Source organism: Pseudochaenichthys georgianus, chromosome 17 (assembly GCF_902827115.2).
Source record: "Pseudochaenichthys georgianus chromosome 17, fPseGeo1.2, whole genome shotgun sequence".
NCBI lineage: Eukaryota > Metazoa > Chordata > Actinopteri > Perciformes > Channichthyidae > Pseudochaenichthys > Pseudochaenichthys georgianus.
In genome coordinates, this window is record NC_047519.1 from 37,462,974 (window position 1) to 37,477,070 (window position 14,097).

The 14,097-nt window shown below is 42.9% G+C and overlaps 1 protein-coding gene and 6 non-coding genes across 9 annotated transcripts in view; 6 read left to right on the plus strand and 1 right to left on the minus strand.

The window, feature by feature from the left end:
* Positions 1-14,097, minus strand: part of LOC117462411 (contactin-associated protein-like 4) — a 230,164-nt gene that overhangs the window by 72,978 nt on the left and 143,089 nt on the right. For all 3 annotated transcript variants that reach the window (XM_071206241.1, XM_034104634.2, XM_034104633.2), the window contains exons 8-9: positions 13,124-13,273; positions 11,661-11,832 (exon numbers count right to left, since the gene is read on the minus strand). In XM_071206241.1, the coding sequence (XP_071062342.1) occupies positions 11,661-11,832; positions 13,124-13,273 (322 nt within the window). The remainder of the gene's footprint in view (positions 1-11,660; positions 11,833-13,123; positions 13,274-14,097) is intronic.
* On the plus strand, positions 2,009-2,091 carry trnal-uaa (transfer RNA leucine (anticodon UAA)). The gene has a single exon. It is a non-coding gene; the product is annotated as a tRNA-Leu (tRNA).
* On the plus strand, positions 3,422-3,504 carry trnal-uaa (transfer RNA leucine (anticodon UAA)). The gene has a single exon. It is a non-coding gene; the product is annotated as a tRNA-Leu (tRNA).
* trnal-uaa (transfer RNA leucine (anticodon UAA)) lies at positions 5,743-5,825 on the plus strand. The gene has a single exon. It is a non-coding gene; the product is annotated as a tRNA-Leu (tRNA).
* trnal-uaa (transfer RNA leucine (anticodon UAA)) lies at positions 7,155-7,237 on the plus strand. The gene has a single exon. It is a non-coding gene; the product is annotated as a tRNA-Leu (tRNA).
* On the plus strand, positions 9,730-9,812 carry trnal-uaa (transfer RNA leucine (anticodon UAA)). The gene has a single exon. It is a non-coding gene; the product is annotated as a tRNA-Leu (tRNA).
* Positions 10,999-11,081, plus strand: trnal-uaa (transfer RNA leucine (anticodon UAA)). Its single transcript has one exon. It is a non-coding gene; the product is annotated as a tRNA-Leu (tRNA).

The following is a 14,097-nucleotide window of genomic DNA, read 5'->3' on the forward strand; positions in this document are numbered from 1 at the left end:
TGAACGTGAACATTAATAGAATATCACCTCCATCTTCAGAGCAATCTGACTATCATAACATTAGCGTTAAGAAAGCTTACTTACATATCTGCCACAACATCAGTAACCGGATCAGAGTAACATTAAGTACAGTCCGCGGCACTGTGAGTGCAGACGTCGATGTGTGCCATTATCATTCACATCACATCATAATGTATCATATATTTCCTTATCTGAGTCAGCTGAGCCGTAACGTACGCATTCAAACACGTGTTCTGTTCCAGCTGTGTTCACCTTGCAGGTGCAGCTCTGTGGCTTTGATCCTGGATAAAGTGTTTAAGTCAAGGATGTTTAAAGTTTAACTTCTTCATTTGTCTAATATTATAGTTCACTTTTCATTCAGGAAGTATGACGCTGCGCTGTCAGTACGCTTCTCCATGTTTGTGATTGGTCAAATGTTGCTAGCCCCGCCCCTTTCGTGTGAACGTGCACTCAGCCGGACAGAGAAACCTTGGCTTAAGATAACGAGTTGATAACCAGCGTCGTAGGACCACTTAGCGAGAGCGCGTTTGTTTTGGATTAGGGAAGCCGGGTAACTCAAACAGATCCAGGGTCTGTTGAACTGGATTCGTAGTGCAGGCCTCAGGTCCCTTGACCACACATTACATTACATTACATTGCATTTAGCTGACGCTTTTATCCAAAGCGACTTACAATAAGTACATTCGACCAGGAAGACACAACCTTGAGGAAAACAGAATCATAAAGTACATCAGGTTTCAAAGAGCCAATCATTCAAGTGCTACTCAACTGGCTTTAGATAAGCCAGTCCTTTATTAGTATATAAGTGCTCTGTTAGAAGTTCTTTGTTAGTCATTCTATCGCTCGAAGTGGAGTCGAAAGAGATGAGTTTTCAGTCTGCGCCGGAAGGTGTGTAAGCTATCTGCTGTCCTGATGTCAGTGGGGAGCTCATTCCACCATGTTGGAGCCAGGATAGCAAACCCACGTGTTTTTGCTGATGGGAACTTGGGTCCCCTTCGCAGTGAGGGTAAAGCGAGTCGTTTGGCTGATGCAGAGCGTAGAGCACGCGCTGGGGTGTACAGTTTAACCATGTCCTGGATGTAGGAAGGGCCAGATCCATTCGCAGCATGGTACGCAAGTACCAGGGTCTTGAAGTGGATTCTAGCAGTTACCGGAAGCCAGTGGAGGGAGCGGAGGAGCGGAGTGGTGTGGGAGCATTTAGGAAGGTTGAAGACCAGGCGAGCCGCTGCATTCTGGATGAGCTGCAGAGGTCGGATGGCACATGCAGGTAGACCAGCCAGGAGGGAGTTGCAGTAGTCTAGGCGTGAGGTGACGAGAGCCTGGACCAGAACCTGCGTCGCTTTCTGGGTCAGCTGGGGACGCATCCTCCTGATGTTGAAAAGCGTGTATCTGCAGCAGCGGGTTGTAGCAGCGATATTTGCAATGAAGGACAGGTTGTTATCTAGGATCACACCCAGATTCCTTGCAGTCAGGGTCGGGGAAACAACAGAGGTGCCGATGTTGATAGTTAGGTCAAGAGTGGGACAATCTTTTCCCGGAAGGAAAAGCACTTCAGTCTTGTCAAGGTTGAGCTTGAGATGATGAGCGGACATCCACTGAGAGATATCAGCTAAACAAGCAGAGATGCGAGCGACCACCTGGGTCTCTGAGCGGGGAAAGGACCGAATTAGTTGGGTGTCGTCAGCGTAGCAGTGTTATGAAAAACCATGCGGGCTAATGACAGATCCGAGCGAGTTTGTGTACAGGGAGAAGAGGAGGGGACCGAGAACAGAGCCCTGAGGGACGCACACCAAACAGCAAAGGCAATTATTAGCAAATGACAAAGTAAAATGTTTTGAGTTTGTAAAAAACAGTTAATTATTAATCTGTCTGTTTCCATTTCCTACATCGTTTCTTGTAAAGTTTGAATAGTTAAGCACGACTTAATATCCTTTCTCATGACCTTTGATCATCGATCAATTTGATGCTCTATTTCCTGATCATCCTCACCAGGATGGCCGAGTGGTTAAGGCGTTGGACTTAAGATCCAATGGGCAATAGCCCTCGTGGGTTCAAACCCCACTCCTGGTAAATCTTAACTTCTGCAGATACAGTGACATATTTGCTTAATAAATGCCCTCGTGAATGTAAGGGAGAAGCAGAGGCCTGAACTACGAAGCCGGATGTTCACTTAGCGAGCTAACTTCAGGCAACACTCTGGGTTTCCGGTCCTACGACGCTGGTTCTCTTCTTAGTGGTCTAGATCTCCATGGTAACTTATGCTGAACGGCTAGCCTGGTCCGGAGCAGGATAGGTTCCAGGATAAGAGATCAACCCAGTGAAAGCACCGCCTACTGACCAATCAGAGCTCAGTGTGCGGAGTTTAAAGCGATCAAGTCATATTACAGGAGAAAGGAAATACAGAAAAACTGCCGTCGCAGGAAAGACGGCCGGCAAAAATCACCGACTGTGTGAACGTGAGCATGAATAGAATATCACCTCCATCTTCAGAGCAATCTGACTATTATAACATTAGCGTTAAGAAAGCTTACTTAAATATCGGCCACAACATAAGTAACCGGATCAGAGTAACATTAAGTACAGTCCGCGGCATATCACTTCATAATGTATCATATATCTCCTGATCTGAGTCAGCTGAGCCGTATCTGGCCGTGCAACACTCACAGCGTCACATACTGTATGCAGAAGTATTATTTTAAGCAACACATTAAAATGACGAAACACTCGAGTTGAAATGTAATTAGTCAGGTCTACGCGTGTCTTAGACGGAGCAGTGACATCATAAACCTGTTAACGTACGCATTCAAACACGTGTTCTGTTCCCAGCTGTGTTCACCTTGCAGGTGCAGCTCTGTGGCTTTGATCCTGGATCAAGTGTTTAAATCATGGATGTTTAAAGTTTAACTTCTTCATATGTCTAATATTATAGTTCACTTTTCATTCAGGAAGTATGACGCTGCGCTGTCAGTACGCTTCTCCATGTTTGTGATTGGTCAAATGTTGCTAGCCCCGCCCCTTTCGTGTGAACGTGCACTCAGCCGGACAGAGAAACCTTGGCTTAAGATAACGAGTTGATAACCAGCGTCGTAGGACCACTTAGCGAGAGCGCGTTTGTTTTGGATTAGGGAAGCCGGGTAACTCAAACAGATCCAGGGTCTGTTGAACTGGATTCGTAGTGCAGGCCTCAGGTCCCTTGAACACACCAAACGGCAAAGGCAATTATTAACAAATGACAAAGTAAAATGTTTTGAGTTTGTAAAAAACAGTTAATTATTAATCTGTCTGTTTCCATTTCCTACATCGTTTCTTGTAAAGTTTGAATAGTTAAGCACGACTTAATATCCTTTCTCATGACCTTTGATCATCGATCAATTTGATGCTCTATTTCCTGATCATCCTCACCAGGATGGCCGAGTGGTTAAGGCGTTGGACTTAAGATCCAATGGGCAATAGCCCTCGTGGGTTCAAACCCCACTCCTGGTAAATCTTAGGCTTGTTTGAGACACATTGCGGCTCGCCTCGGGGAGGTGTCAAAAAGCTCGTCTTAAGTCGGACAGCTCGAACTCGGAGTTGGCTTGACTGGCTGGGTTTGCAATGGCGGAAATGTATTTAATCTTGCCATTTTAAATGATGTATTCAATAAATAAGGTTAAACCAAATCATTACATTACAATAGATTTTATTTGAATGATTTGGTTTAACTTAAAGAGAAACGTTATTGTTATTGCACATATTACAGGTACTGAGACAACGAAATGCAGTTTAGCTTCTAACCAGGTGCAACAAGCAGTGAAGTGGAAAGTAATGTACACCATCTACAGAATAACATATAGAATGAATTGAATGATGAATAAACAGTGGTGTATGAATACACTAGATATCAGCCTGTGAGCAGTATGAACAGTGTGTATTAATACACTAGATATCAGCCTGTGAGCAGTATGAACAGTGTGTATGAATACACTAGATATCAGCCTGAGAGCAGTATGAACAGTGTGTATGAATACACTAGATATCAGCCTGTGAGCAGTATGAACAGTGTGTATTAATACACTAGATATCAGCCTGTGAGCAGTATGAACAGTGTGTATGAATACACTAGATATCAGCCTGAGAGCAGTATGAACAGTGTGTATGAATACACTAGATATCAGCCTGTGAGCAGTATGAACAGTGTGTATTAATACACTAGATATCAGCCTGTGAGCAGTATGAACAGTGTGTATTAATACACTAGATATCAGCCTGAGAGCAGTATGAACAGTGTGTATTAATATGCTAGATATCAGCCTGTGAGCAGTATAAACAGTGTGTATTAATACACTAGATATCAGCCTGTGAGCAGTATGAACAGTGTGTATTAATACACTAGATATCAGCCTGTGAGCAGTATGAACAGTGTGTATTAATACACTAGATATCAGCCTGAGAGCAGTATGAACAGTGTGTATGAATACACTAGATATCAGCCTGTGAGCAGTATGAACAGTGTGTATTAATACACTAGATATCAGCCTGAGAGCAGTATGAACAGTGTGTATTAATATGCTAGATATCAGCCTGTGAGCAGTATAAACAGTGTGTATTAATACACTAGATATCAGCCTGTGAGCAGTATGAACAGTGTGTATTAATACACTAGATATCAGCCTGAGAGCAGTATGAACAGTGTGTATTAATATGCTAGATATCAGCCTGTGAGCAGTATAAACAGTGTGTATTAATACACTAGATATCAGCCTGTGAGCAGTATGAACAGTGTGTATTAATACACTAGATATCAGCCTGAGAGCAGTATGAACAGTGTGTATGAATACACTAGATATCAGCCTGTGAGCAGTATGAACAGTGTGTATTAATACACTAGATATCAGCCTGTGAGCAGTATGAACAGTGTGTATGAATATGCTAAGATATATAAAGTATGAAAACGGTAAGCAGTATAGAATAAAATATATAGATATTAATTTCATGATGATAAACATTGTGGAACAATGATGAAAAGTGGGAATGGATGTGGCGACGTAAAACTGACACAAAACAACAAACTTTTGCCAGCCAATGGGAGAGTTTCATCAGCAGCACGTGGTAAAAACCACCAATGAGCGCTCAGCTCGAGATACCAGCGAGCCGTTTCCCATCAAGCATTTGGCTTCCGCAGCTCCTGGAGAGCAACTGCGCCAACTCGCCTCGCCTCGCTCTCAAGGCTGCGGGCGGCTTTGTCCCGCCAGATTTCAAAGTCTCATGTGGGCGAGCCTCCAGAGCAAGTCGGACAAAATGACTAACCATCATGCAACGCACTAGCAAGACGTTGATCGCAACTGCGCAGGTCTGCGCAGGTCTTGCTAGTCTCAAACAAGCCTCTTAGCTTCTGCAGATGCACAGGAAGCAGGTCCCTTGAACACAACACATGGCAATAGCAAATGATGAAGTAAAAAATAAAGTCTGTAGATAAGTAACAGTCAACTATTAATCGGTCTGTTTCCAAATGTCCTCAAGTGTCTTGCACAGTTTGAATAGTTGAGGTATCTAATAATAAAAATACATAATATTTAAGGCGCCTTTCATGACACCTTACCATTTGTTAACTATTCTAAGAGGTAAAAGCTACAGAACATGACTAAAAAAACCTACAGGCGATCATGAAGGATCTCTGCAATTCATATATTTTCTCAACCTCAACCTTTGACAAGATTGATGCTCTATTTCCTGATCATCCTCACCAGGATGGCCGAGTGGTTAAGGCGTTGGACTTAAGATCCAATGGGCAATAGCCCTCGTGGGTTCAAACCCCACTCCTGGTAAATCTTAACTTCTGCAGATACAGTGACATATTTGCTTAATAAATGCCCTCGTGAATGTAAGGGAGAATCAGAGGCCTGAACTACGAAGCCGCATTTTCACTTAGCGAGCTAACTTCAGGCAACACTCTGGGTTTCCGGTCCTACGACGCAGGTTCACTTCTTAGTGGTCTAGATCTCCATGGTAACTTATGATGAACGGCTAGCCTGGTCCGGAGCAGGTTAGGTTCCAGGATAAGAGCTCAACTCAGTGAAAGCACCGCCTACTGACCAATCAGAGCTCAGTGTGCGGACTTTAAAGCGATCAAGTCATATCACAGGAGAAAGGAAATACAGAAAAGCTGCCGTTGCAGGAAAGGCGGCCGGCAAAAATCACCGACTGTGTGAACGTGAACATTAATAGAATATCACCTCCATCTTCAGAGCAATCTGACTATTATAACATTAGCGTTAAGAAAGCTTACTTAAATATCGGCCACAACATAAGTAACCGGATCAGAGTACATTAAGTACAGTCCGCGGCATATCACTTCATAATGTATCATATATCTCCTGATCTGAGTCAGCTGAGCCGTATCTGGCCGTGCAACACTCACAGCGTCACATACTGTATGCAGAAGTATTATTTTAAGCAACACATTAAAATGACGAAACACTCGAGTCGAAATGTAATTAGTCAGGTCTACGCGTGTCTTAGACGGAGCAGTGATATCATAAACCTGTTAACGTACGCATTCAAACACGTGTTCTGTTCCCAGCTGTGTTCACCTTGCAGGTGCAGCTCTGTGGCTTTGATCCTGGATCAAGTGTTTAAGTCATGGATGTTTAAAGTTTAACTTCTTCATATGTCTAATATTATAGTTCACTTTTCATTCAGGAAGTATGACGCTGCGCTGTCAGTACGCTTCTCCATGTTTGTGATTGGTCAAATGTTGCTAGCCCCGCCCCTTTCGTGTGAACGTGCACTCAGCCGGACAGAGAAACCTTGGCTTAAGATAACGAGTTGATAACCAGCGTCGTAGGACCGCTTAGCGAGAGCGCGTTTGTTTTGGATTAGGGAAGCCGGGTAACTCAAACAGATCCAGGGTCTGTTGAACTGGGTTCGTAGTGCAGGCCTCAGGTCCCTTGAACACACCGAACGGCAAAGGCAATTATTAGCAAATGTCAAAGTAAAATATTTTGAGTTTGTAAAAAACAGTTAATTATGAATCTGTCTGTTTCCATTTCCTACATCGTTTCTTCTAAAGTTTGAATAGTTAAGCAAGACTTAATATAATTTCTCATGACCTTTGATCATCGATCAGTTTGATGCTCTATTTCCTGATCGTCCTCACCAGGATGGCCGAGTGGTTAAGGCGTTGGACTTAAGATCCAATGGGCTATAGCCCTCGTGTGTTCAAACCCCACTCCTGGTAAATCTTAGCTTCTGCAGATACAGTGACATATTTGCTTAATAAATGCCCTAGTGAATGTAAGGGAGAAGCAGAGGCCTGAACTACGAAGCCGGATGTTCACTTAGCGAGCTAACTTCAGGCAACACTCTGGGTTTCTGGTCCTACGACGCTGGTTCACTTCTTAGTGGTCTAGATCTCCATGGTAACTTATGCTGAACGGCTAGCCTGGTCCGGAGCAGGTTAGGTTCCAGGATAAGAGATCAACCCAGTGAAAGCACCGCCTGCTGACCAATCAGAGCTCAGTGTGCGGAGTTTAAAGCGATCAAGTCATATCACAGGAGAAAGGAAATACAGAAAAGCTGCCGTTGCAGGAAAGACGGCCGGCAAAAATCACCGACTGTGTGAACGTGAACATTAATAGAATATCACCTCCATCTTCAGAGCAATCTGACTATTATAACATTAGCGTTAAGAAAGCTTACTTACATATCGGCCACAACATAAGTAACCGGATCAAAGTAACATTAAGAACAGTCCGCGGCACTGTGAGTGCAGACGTCGATGTGTCCCATTATCATTCACATCACATCATAATGTATCATATATTTCCTTATCTGAGTCAGCCAGAGATGAAGTACTCGAGTCCTGGACTCGGACTCGAGTCGGACTTGAGTGCCGATTTTCGGGACTCGTGACTTGACTCGGACTCGCGCACTGATTGACGCGACTCGGACTCGGACTCGTGAATTCCCCCCCCGACGATGACTCGGACTCGACTCGTACATTGACGCTCCGACTTGGACTCGGACTCGAGCACATTTTCTCTGGAGTCTGATGTCCTCTATCCTGTATGGCGAGTTCACGTACTGGGCCCCGCTGTTCCAGTCTAGAGATGTCTACAGACACACCCCGCATCGTGCTGTATGCTTTCACACATTCTGCTTCCACATTGGAAAAGAGCAAAATGCTCGTTATGTGGAAACAATATAGAAGAGAAGGCTCCGTAACACATTACTCTAAGGATCGAGTTCAGACATATAGGCTGTCTTGAACACTATCATCAGAGTAACGTGATCTAATCAATAAATAAAGATTCAGCCGATAACGAAAGCACATACTTAGCATGCATAATGACATCATTTTGCATGCTAAGTAGCCATGTGCTTTCTGGGGCTTAATCTTTATCAGTAAACTGATTTAACCCGTAAAAGTTCCTTCAAAATAAGAGTCCCAATCTTATTACTATCAAAATAAAAGTGCAAAACGAAAACTTTACCATAGGAAAATATTGGCATACAAATATAATCACTTCTCTAACTCATTTTTAAATATAGTTTATTTATATATAATAATAATATGAATATTAGAAATAAGCTTTATATTTGTATAGCACCTATTACAAGAATTGTAGCCAAACTCGCTTCACAGCAGTTCAATAGACAGGATAACAGCAATGTAGAGGAGCAGCTACATTTCAAAACATATATCCACGAAGATTAATACATGAAGACTTGTGACTCGGACTTGACTTGGACTCTTCTTAAGTGACTCGGAATTGGACTCGGACTCGAACACAGGTAATGATGACTCGGACTCGGACTTGACTCGGACACTCCTTGGTGACTCGGACTCGGACTCGACTACGACTCTCCTTTGGTGACTCGGACTTGGACTCGGACTCGAAGAGTGGTGACTCGAGGGTGACTTGGACTCGTGAATTGGTGACTTGACTACAACACTAGAGTCAGCTGAGCCGTATCTGGCCGTGCAACACTCACAATGTCACATACTGTATGCAGAAGTATTATTTTAAGCAACACATTAAAATGACGAAACACTCGAGTCTAAATGTAATTAGTCAGGTCTACTCTTGTCTTAGACGGAGCAGTGATATCATAAACCTGTTAACGTACGCATTCAAACACGTGTTCTGTTCCCAGCTGTGTTCACCTTGCAGGTGCAGCTCTGTGGCTTTGATCCTGATCAAGTGTTTAAATCATGGATGTTTAAAGTTTAACTTCTTCATATGTCTAATATTATAGTTCACTTTTCATTCAGGAAGTATGACGCTGCGCTGTCAGTACGCTTCTCCATGTTTGTGATTGGTCAAATGTTGCTAGCCCCGCCCCTTTCGTGTGAGCGTGCACTCAGCCGGACAGAGAAACCTTGTCTTAAGATAACGAGTTGATAACCAGCGTCGTAGGACCGCTTAGCGAGAGCGCGTTTGTTTTGGATTAGGGAAGCCGGGTAACTCAAACAGATCCAGGGTCTGTTGAACTGGATTCGTAGTGCAGGCCTCAGGTCCCTTGAACACACCAAACGGCAAAGGCAATTATTAGCAAATGAACAAGTAAAATGTTTAGAGTTTGTAAAAAACAGTTAATTATTAATCTGTCTGTTTCCATTTCCTACATCGTTTCTTCTAAAGTTTGAATAGTTAAGCACGACTTAATATCATTTCTCATGACCTTTGATCATCGATCAATTTGATGCTCTATTTCCTGATCATCCTCACCAGGATGGCCGAGTGGTTAAGGCGTTGGACTTAAGATCCAATGGGCAATAGCCCTCGTGGGTTCAAACCCCACTCCTGGTAAATCTTAGCTTCTGCAGATACAGTGACATATTTGCTTAATAAACGCCCTAGTGAATGTAAGGGAGAAGCAGAGGCCTGAACTACGAAGCCGGATCTTCACTGAGCGAGTTAACTTCAGGCAACACTCTGGGTTTCCGGTCCTACGACGCTGGTTCACTTCTTAGTGGTCTAGATCTCCATGGTAACTTATGCTGAACGGCTAGCCTGGTCCGGAGCAGGTTAGGTTCCAGGATAAGAGCTCAACTCAGTGAAAGCACCGCCTACTGACCAATCAGAGCTCAGTGTGCGGAGTTTAAAGCGATCAAGTCATATTACATGAGAAAGGAAATACAGAAAAGCTGCCGTTGCAGGAAAGGCGGCCGGCCAAAATCACCGACTGTGTGAACGTGAACATGAATAGAATATCACCTCCATCTTCAGAGCAATCTACTGTTATAACATTAGCGTTAAGAAAGCTTACTTAAATATCTGCCACAACATAAGTAACCGGATCAGAGTACATTAAGTACAGTCCGCGGCATATCACTTCAGAATGTATCATATATCTCCTGATCTGAGTCAGCTGAGCCGTATCTGGCCGTGCAACACTCACAGCGTCACATACTGTATGCAGAAGTATTATTTTAAGCAACACGCTATGTGGCTTTGATCCTGGATCAAGTGTTTAAGTCATGGATGTTTAAAGTTTAACTTCTTCATATGTCTAATATTATAGTTCACTTTTCATTCAGGAAGTATGACGCTGCGCTGTCAGTACGCTTCTCCATGTTTGTGATTGGTCAAATGTTGCTAGCCCCGCCCCTTTCGTGTGAGCGTGCACTCAGCCGGACAGAGAAACCTTGGCTTAAGATAACGAGTTGATAACCAGCGTCTTAGGACCGCTTAGCGAGAGCGCGTTTGTTTTGGATTAGGGAAGCCGGGTAACTCAAACATATCCAGGGTCTGTTGAACTGGATTCGTAGTGCAGGCCTCAGGTCCCTTGAACACACCAAACGGCAAAGGCAATTATTAGCAAATGACAAAGTAAAATGTTTTGAGTTTGTAAAAAACAGTTAATTATTAATCTGTCTGTTTCCATTTCCTACATCGTTTCTTGTAAAGTTTGATTAGTTAAGCACGACTTAATATCGTTTCTCATGACCTTTGATCATCGATCAACTTGATGCTCTATTTCCTGTTCATCCTCACCAGGATGGCCGAGTGGTTAAGGCGTTGGACTTAAGATCCAATGGGCAATAGCCCTCGTGGGTTCAAACCCCACTCCTGGTAAATCTTAGCTTCTGCAGATACACAGGAAGCAGGTCCCTTGAACACAACACATGGCAATAGCAATTATTAGCAAAGGACAGAGTAAAAAAAAAAAAAGTTGAGGTTGTAAAAACAGTTATGAATCCGTCTGTTTCCATTTCCTACATCGTATCTTGCACAGTTGGAATAGTTAAGGTATCTAATAATACGAATACATTATATTTAAGGCGCCTTTCATGACACCCAATACCACCATACAATTTGTCAAATATTCTAAAAGCAACAGAACATGATAAAAACACCAACATGAAGGATCTATGTAATCTATATATTTTCTCGACCTCACAACCTTTGATCATGGATCAGATTCATGCTCTATTTCCTGATCATCCTCACCAGGATGGCAGATCAATCAAGTGGTTCAATGCCCACTCCTGGTAAATCTTAACTTCTGCAGATACAGTGGAATATATATATATACATATATATATATATATATATATATAAAAGTGAATATACAGTAGTATCAAGCGCCATGGCAGGCAGGGTATAATGATTGTATAAGGGTCGACCAATGAGAATGGGTTTGTTCGTTCGGACCTGTCAATGATGCCGCACATGTCGATCTGCAGGTGGCTGTAGTTTCCCAGCAGCCTTTGCTGCACCTTCATCAGGTCCACGGGCTGGTTCTCCACACTGAGGAGACGCATGCAGCCCTGAAAGATGTTGAAGGGATTTTGGCATTCCTGACGGTCTTCTTCAGCCGGACACCCTGAGGGAAGCAGAGACAGCGTTCACGGTCACCAGGACAACAGAGAGGAACGCCACATATAACACATGTTCATAATAGAAGGACGTTTGAATGTTGGTTTGGTCTTCATATCGAGAGGAAGGTGGACCTTGGATGAAAAAAAGTGTTATGGACAATAATACAATCCCTTTATTTAGATTATAAAGGGATTTCCTCTGAAAGAAACTCACTGTTAAGCTCTGTATGGCTTGTGGAAACTCGTGGCACAAAAGTAGTTTAGGCTTACACCACAGTTATTTACTGTAGGACTATTGGTCAAACGGCGTATCTGGTTAAAACATGTTGTTATTTACTAAAGAGTTATATTGTGTGAAACTGGTATTCTGCCACCCTGAGAGTTGAGCTGCTATTTGGGTATTCTTAAGTGGCTGGAATAGTGCAAAAATAGGCCAAGGCTTTATCAAATGAACGGAGGTATTTTGTTTTACTTAGTAGTCCATTTGGAAAAGGAGATAGCGCAAATGTGTGTGTGTGTGTGTGTGTGTGTGTGTGTGTGTGTGTGTGTGTGTGTGTGTGTGGTGTGTGTGTGTGTGTGTGTGTGTGTGTGTGTGGGATGATAAAAAGCCTAAGGCAGTTGAAGAACATGACTGGACTGCAATATGGCCGAAGAGATTAAAAAAGAGATTAAAGAGACAGAGGCAGAGAGGAGACAGAAGGACATAAAGGAGACCGGGGAGAAGGGAAAGACGAGAGAGAGGATGATAAAAGGACAGAATGAAGAGAGGAACGAGAGAGGGAAAGATCAAGCAGACTTATGCCTTTAAGTTTAAAACGGCAACAAGCTAAATGTAGCCACAGATTGCAGATGTGCGTATGGACGTCACAAGCTGTACTGTAAAATACAGAAAGATATTATGAAGTTTAAATATTTAAACAAATCTAGGCAAATAGGACATGTTGATTTCAAATTATAATACATCAGTTAGTCTACGGCACTATTGCGTTTACTGCATCTTCACATGTAGTATTCAAGTTTAATCTGAAAAGGTAGTAGCGTCATATCGATGAAAAGATGCTGAAAAAGTTATTCAAAATATAAAGAAAACTCAAAACGTCAGCGTTGGCATGGAAACAGGAAATCAATTAACATCCAGACAGAAAAGACAGTAATAGAATACTTCATGAATGAGGAATAATTATTTGTAGCAAAACTACTCATTTTCTACAGCTTGAATATCCCAGTCCTATCCATTCCATTTGATTGGCCGTTGGAAGTTAAATCAGACTTTGAGACGACTTATTTTCCTCTTACCACCAAAGAAGAGGTGACTTTCTGCAGTGACAGGAAATGAAGGAGTGGCGTGAGCGCTGCCTCCTTCCTCTTTATCCACGAGGATGCTCAGACGACCTCGCCTGGAGTGCAGACCCACCGAATGCCACTGACCGTCGTTCAGAGCAGAACCTGAGAAACAATCATTATTATCATCATCTGCTTTTTCAATTATGGAAGATTTTTAAAACAGTGTTCGACAGTCAGATGAAATATTTCCAACCTCATTAAAAATATATCTATTCGGGGTGAAGTTCATATTAGTTATAAGTAGGATGTTTAGCTATTAAAGGTCTCATATTATACTGTTTCTCATCATATATTACAGCTCTCAGATATATACAGAACATGTCTCTGATTGGCTGAAACACCAAACAGATCGTTGCAGCATTACCCATAATCCCCTCTGTTTCAGCCCTGTTTCCAAAGTGCTGATTCTCTGTCTGTTACTTTAGATGAAAATAAGGAGCCCCTCCCCACGCCCTTCTGAGAGACATTTGGTTACAAAGAACTCAATGGAGCTCTAGAGGAGATTCAGGTGATAAGGGGGGGGGGGGGGGTTACCTTGGTTGCTGATTGGCTAATGGTTACCCAAGCCAACACATCGTTATGACATCATCAAGTGGCCGAAATCTGATCAGCTCGTTTTCAGACAGGTTTTTATAGAAATGGATCAAAAAGAGAGAGAATCTTTTTCCTGAAACTTTCAGAGTCTCTTTCCACAGAGGGGACACATGTTGATGTAGAAGAGACATGAAGAAGAGGGGACACATGTTGATGTAGAAGAGACATGAAGAAGAGGGGACACGTGTTGATGTAGAAGAGATATGAAGAAGAGGGGACACATGTTGATGTAGAAGAGACATGAAGAAGAGGGGACACATGTTGATGTAGAAGAGACGTGGAGAAGAGGGGACACATGTTGATGTAGAAGAGACATGAAGAAGAGGGGACAC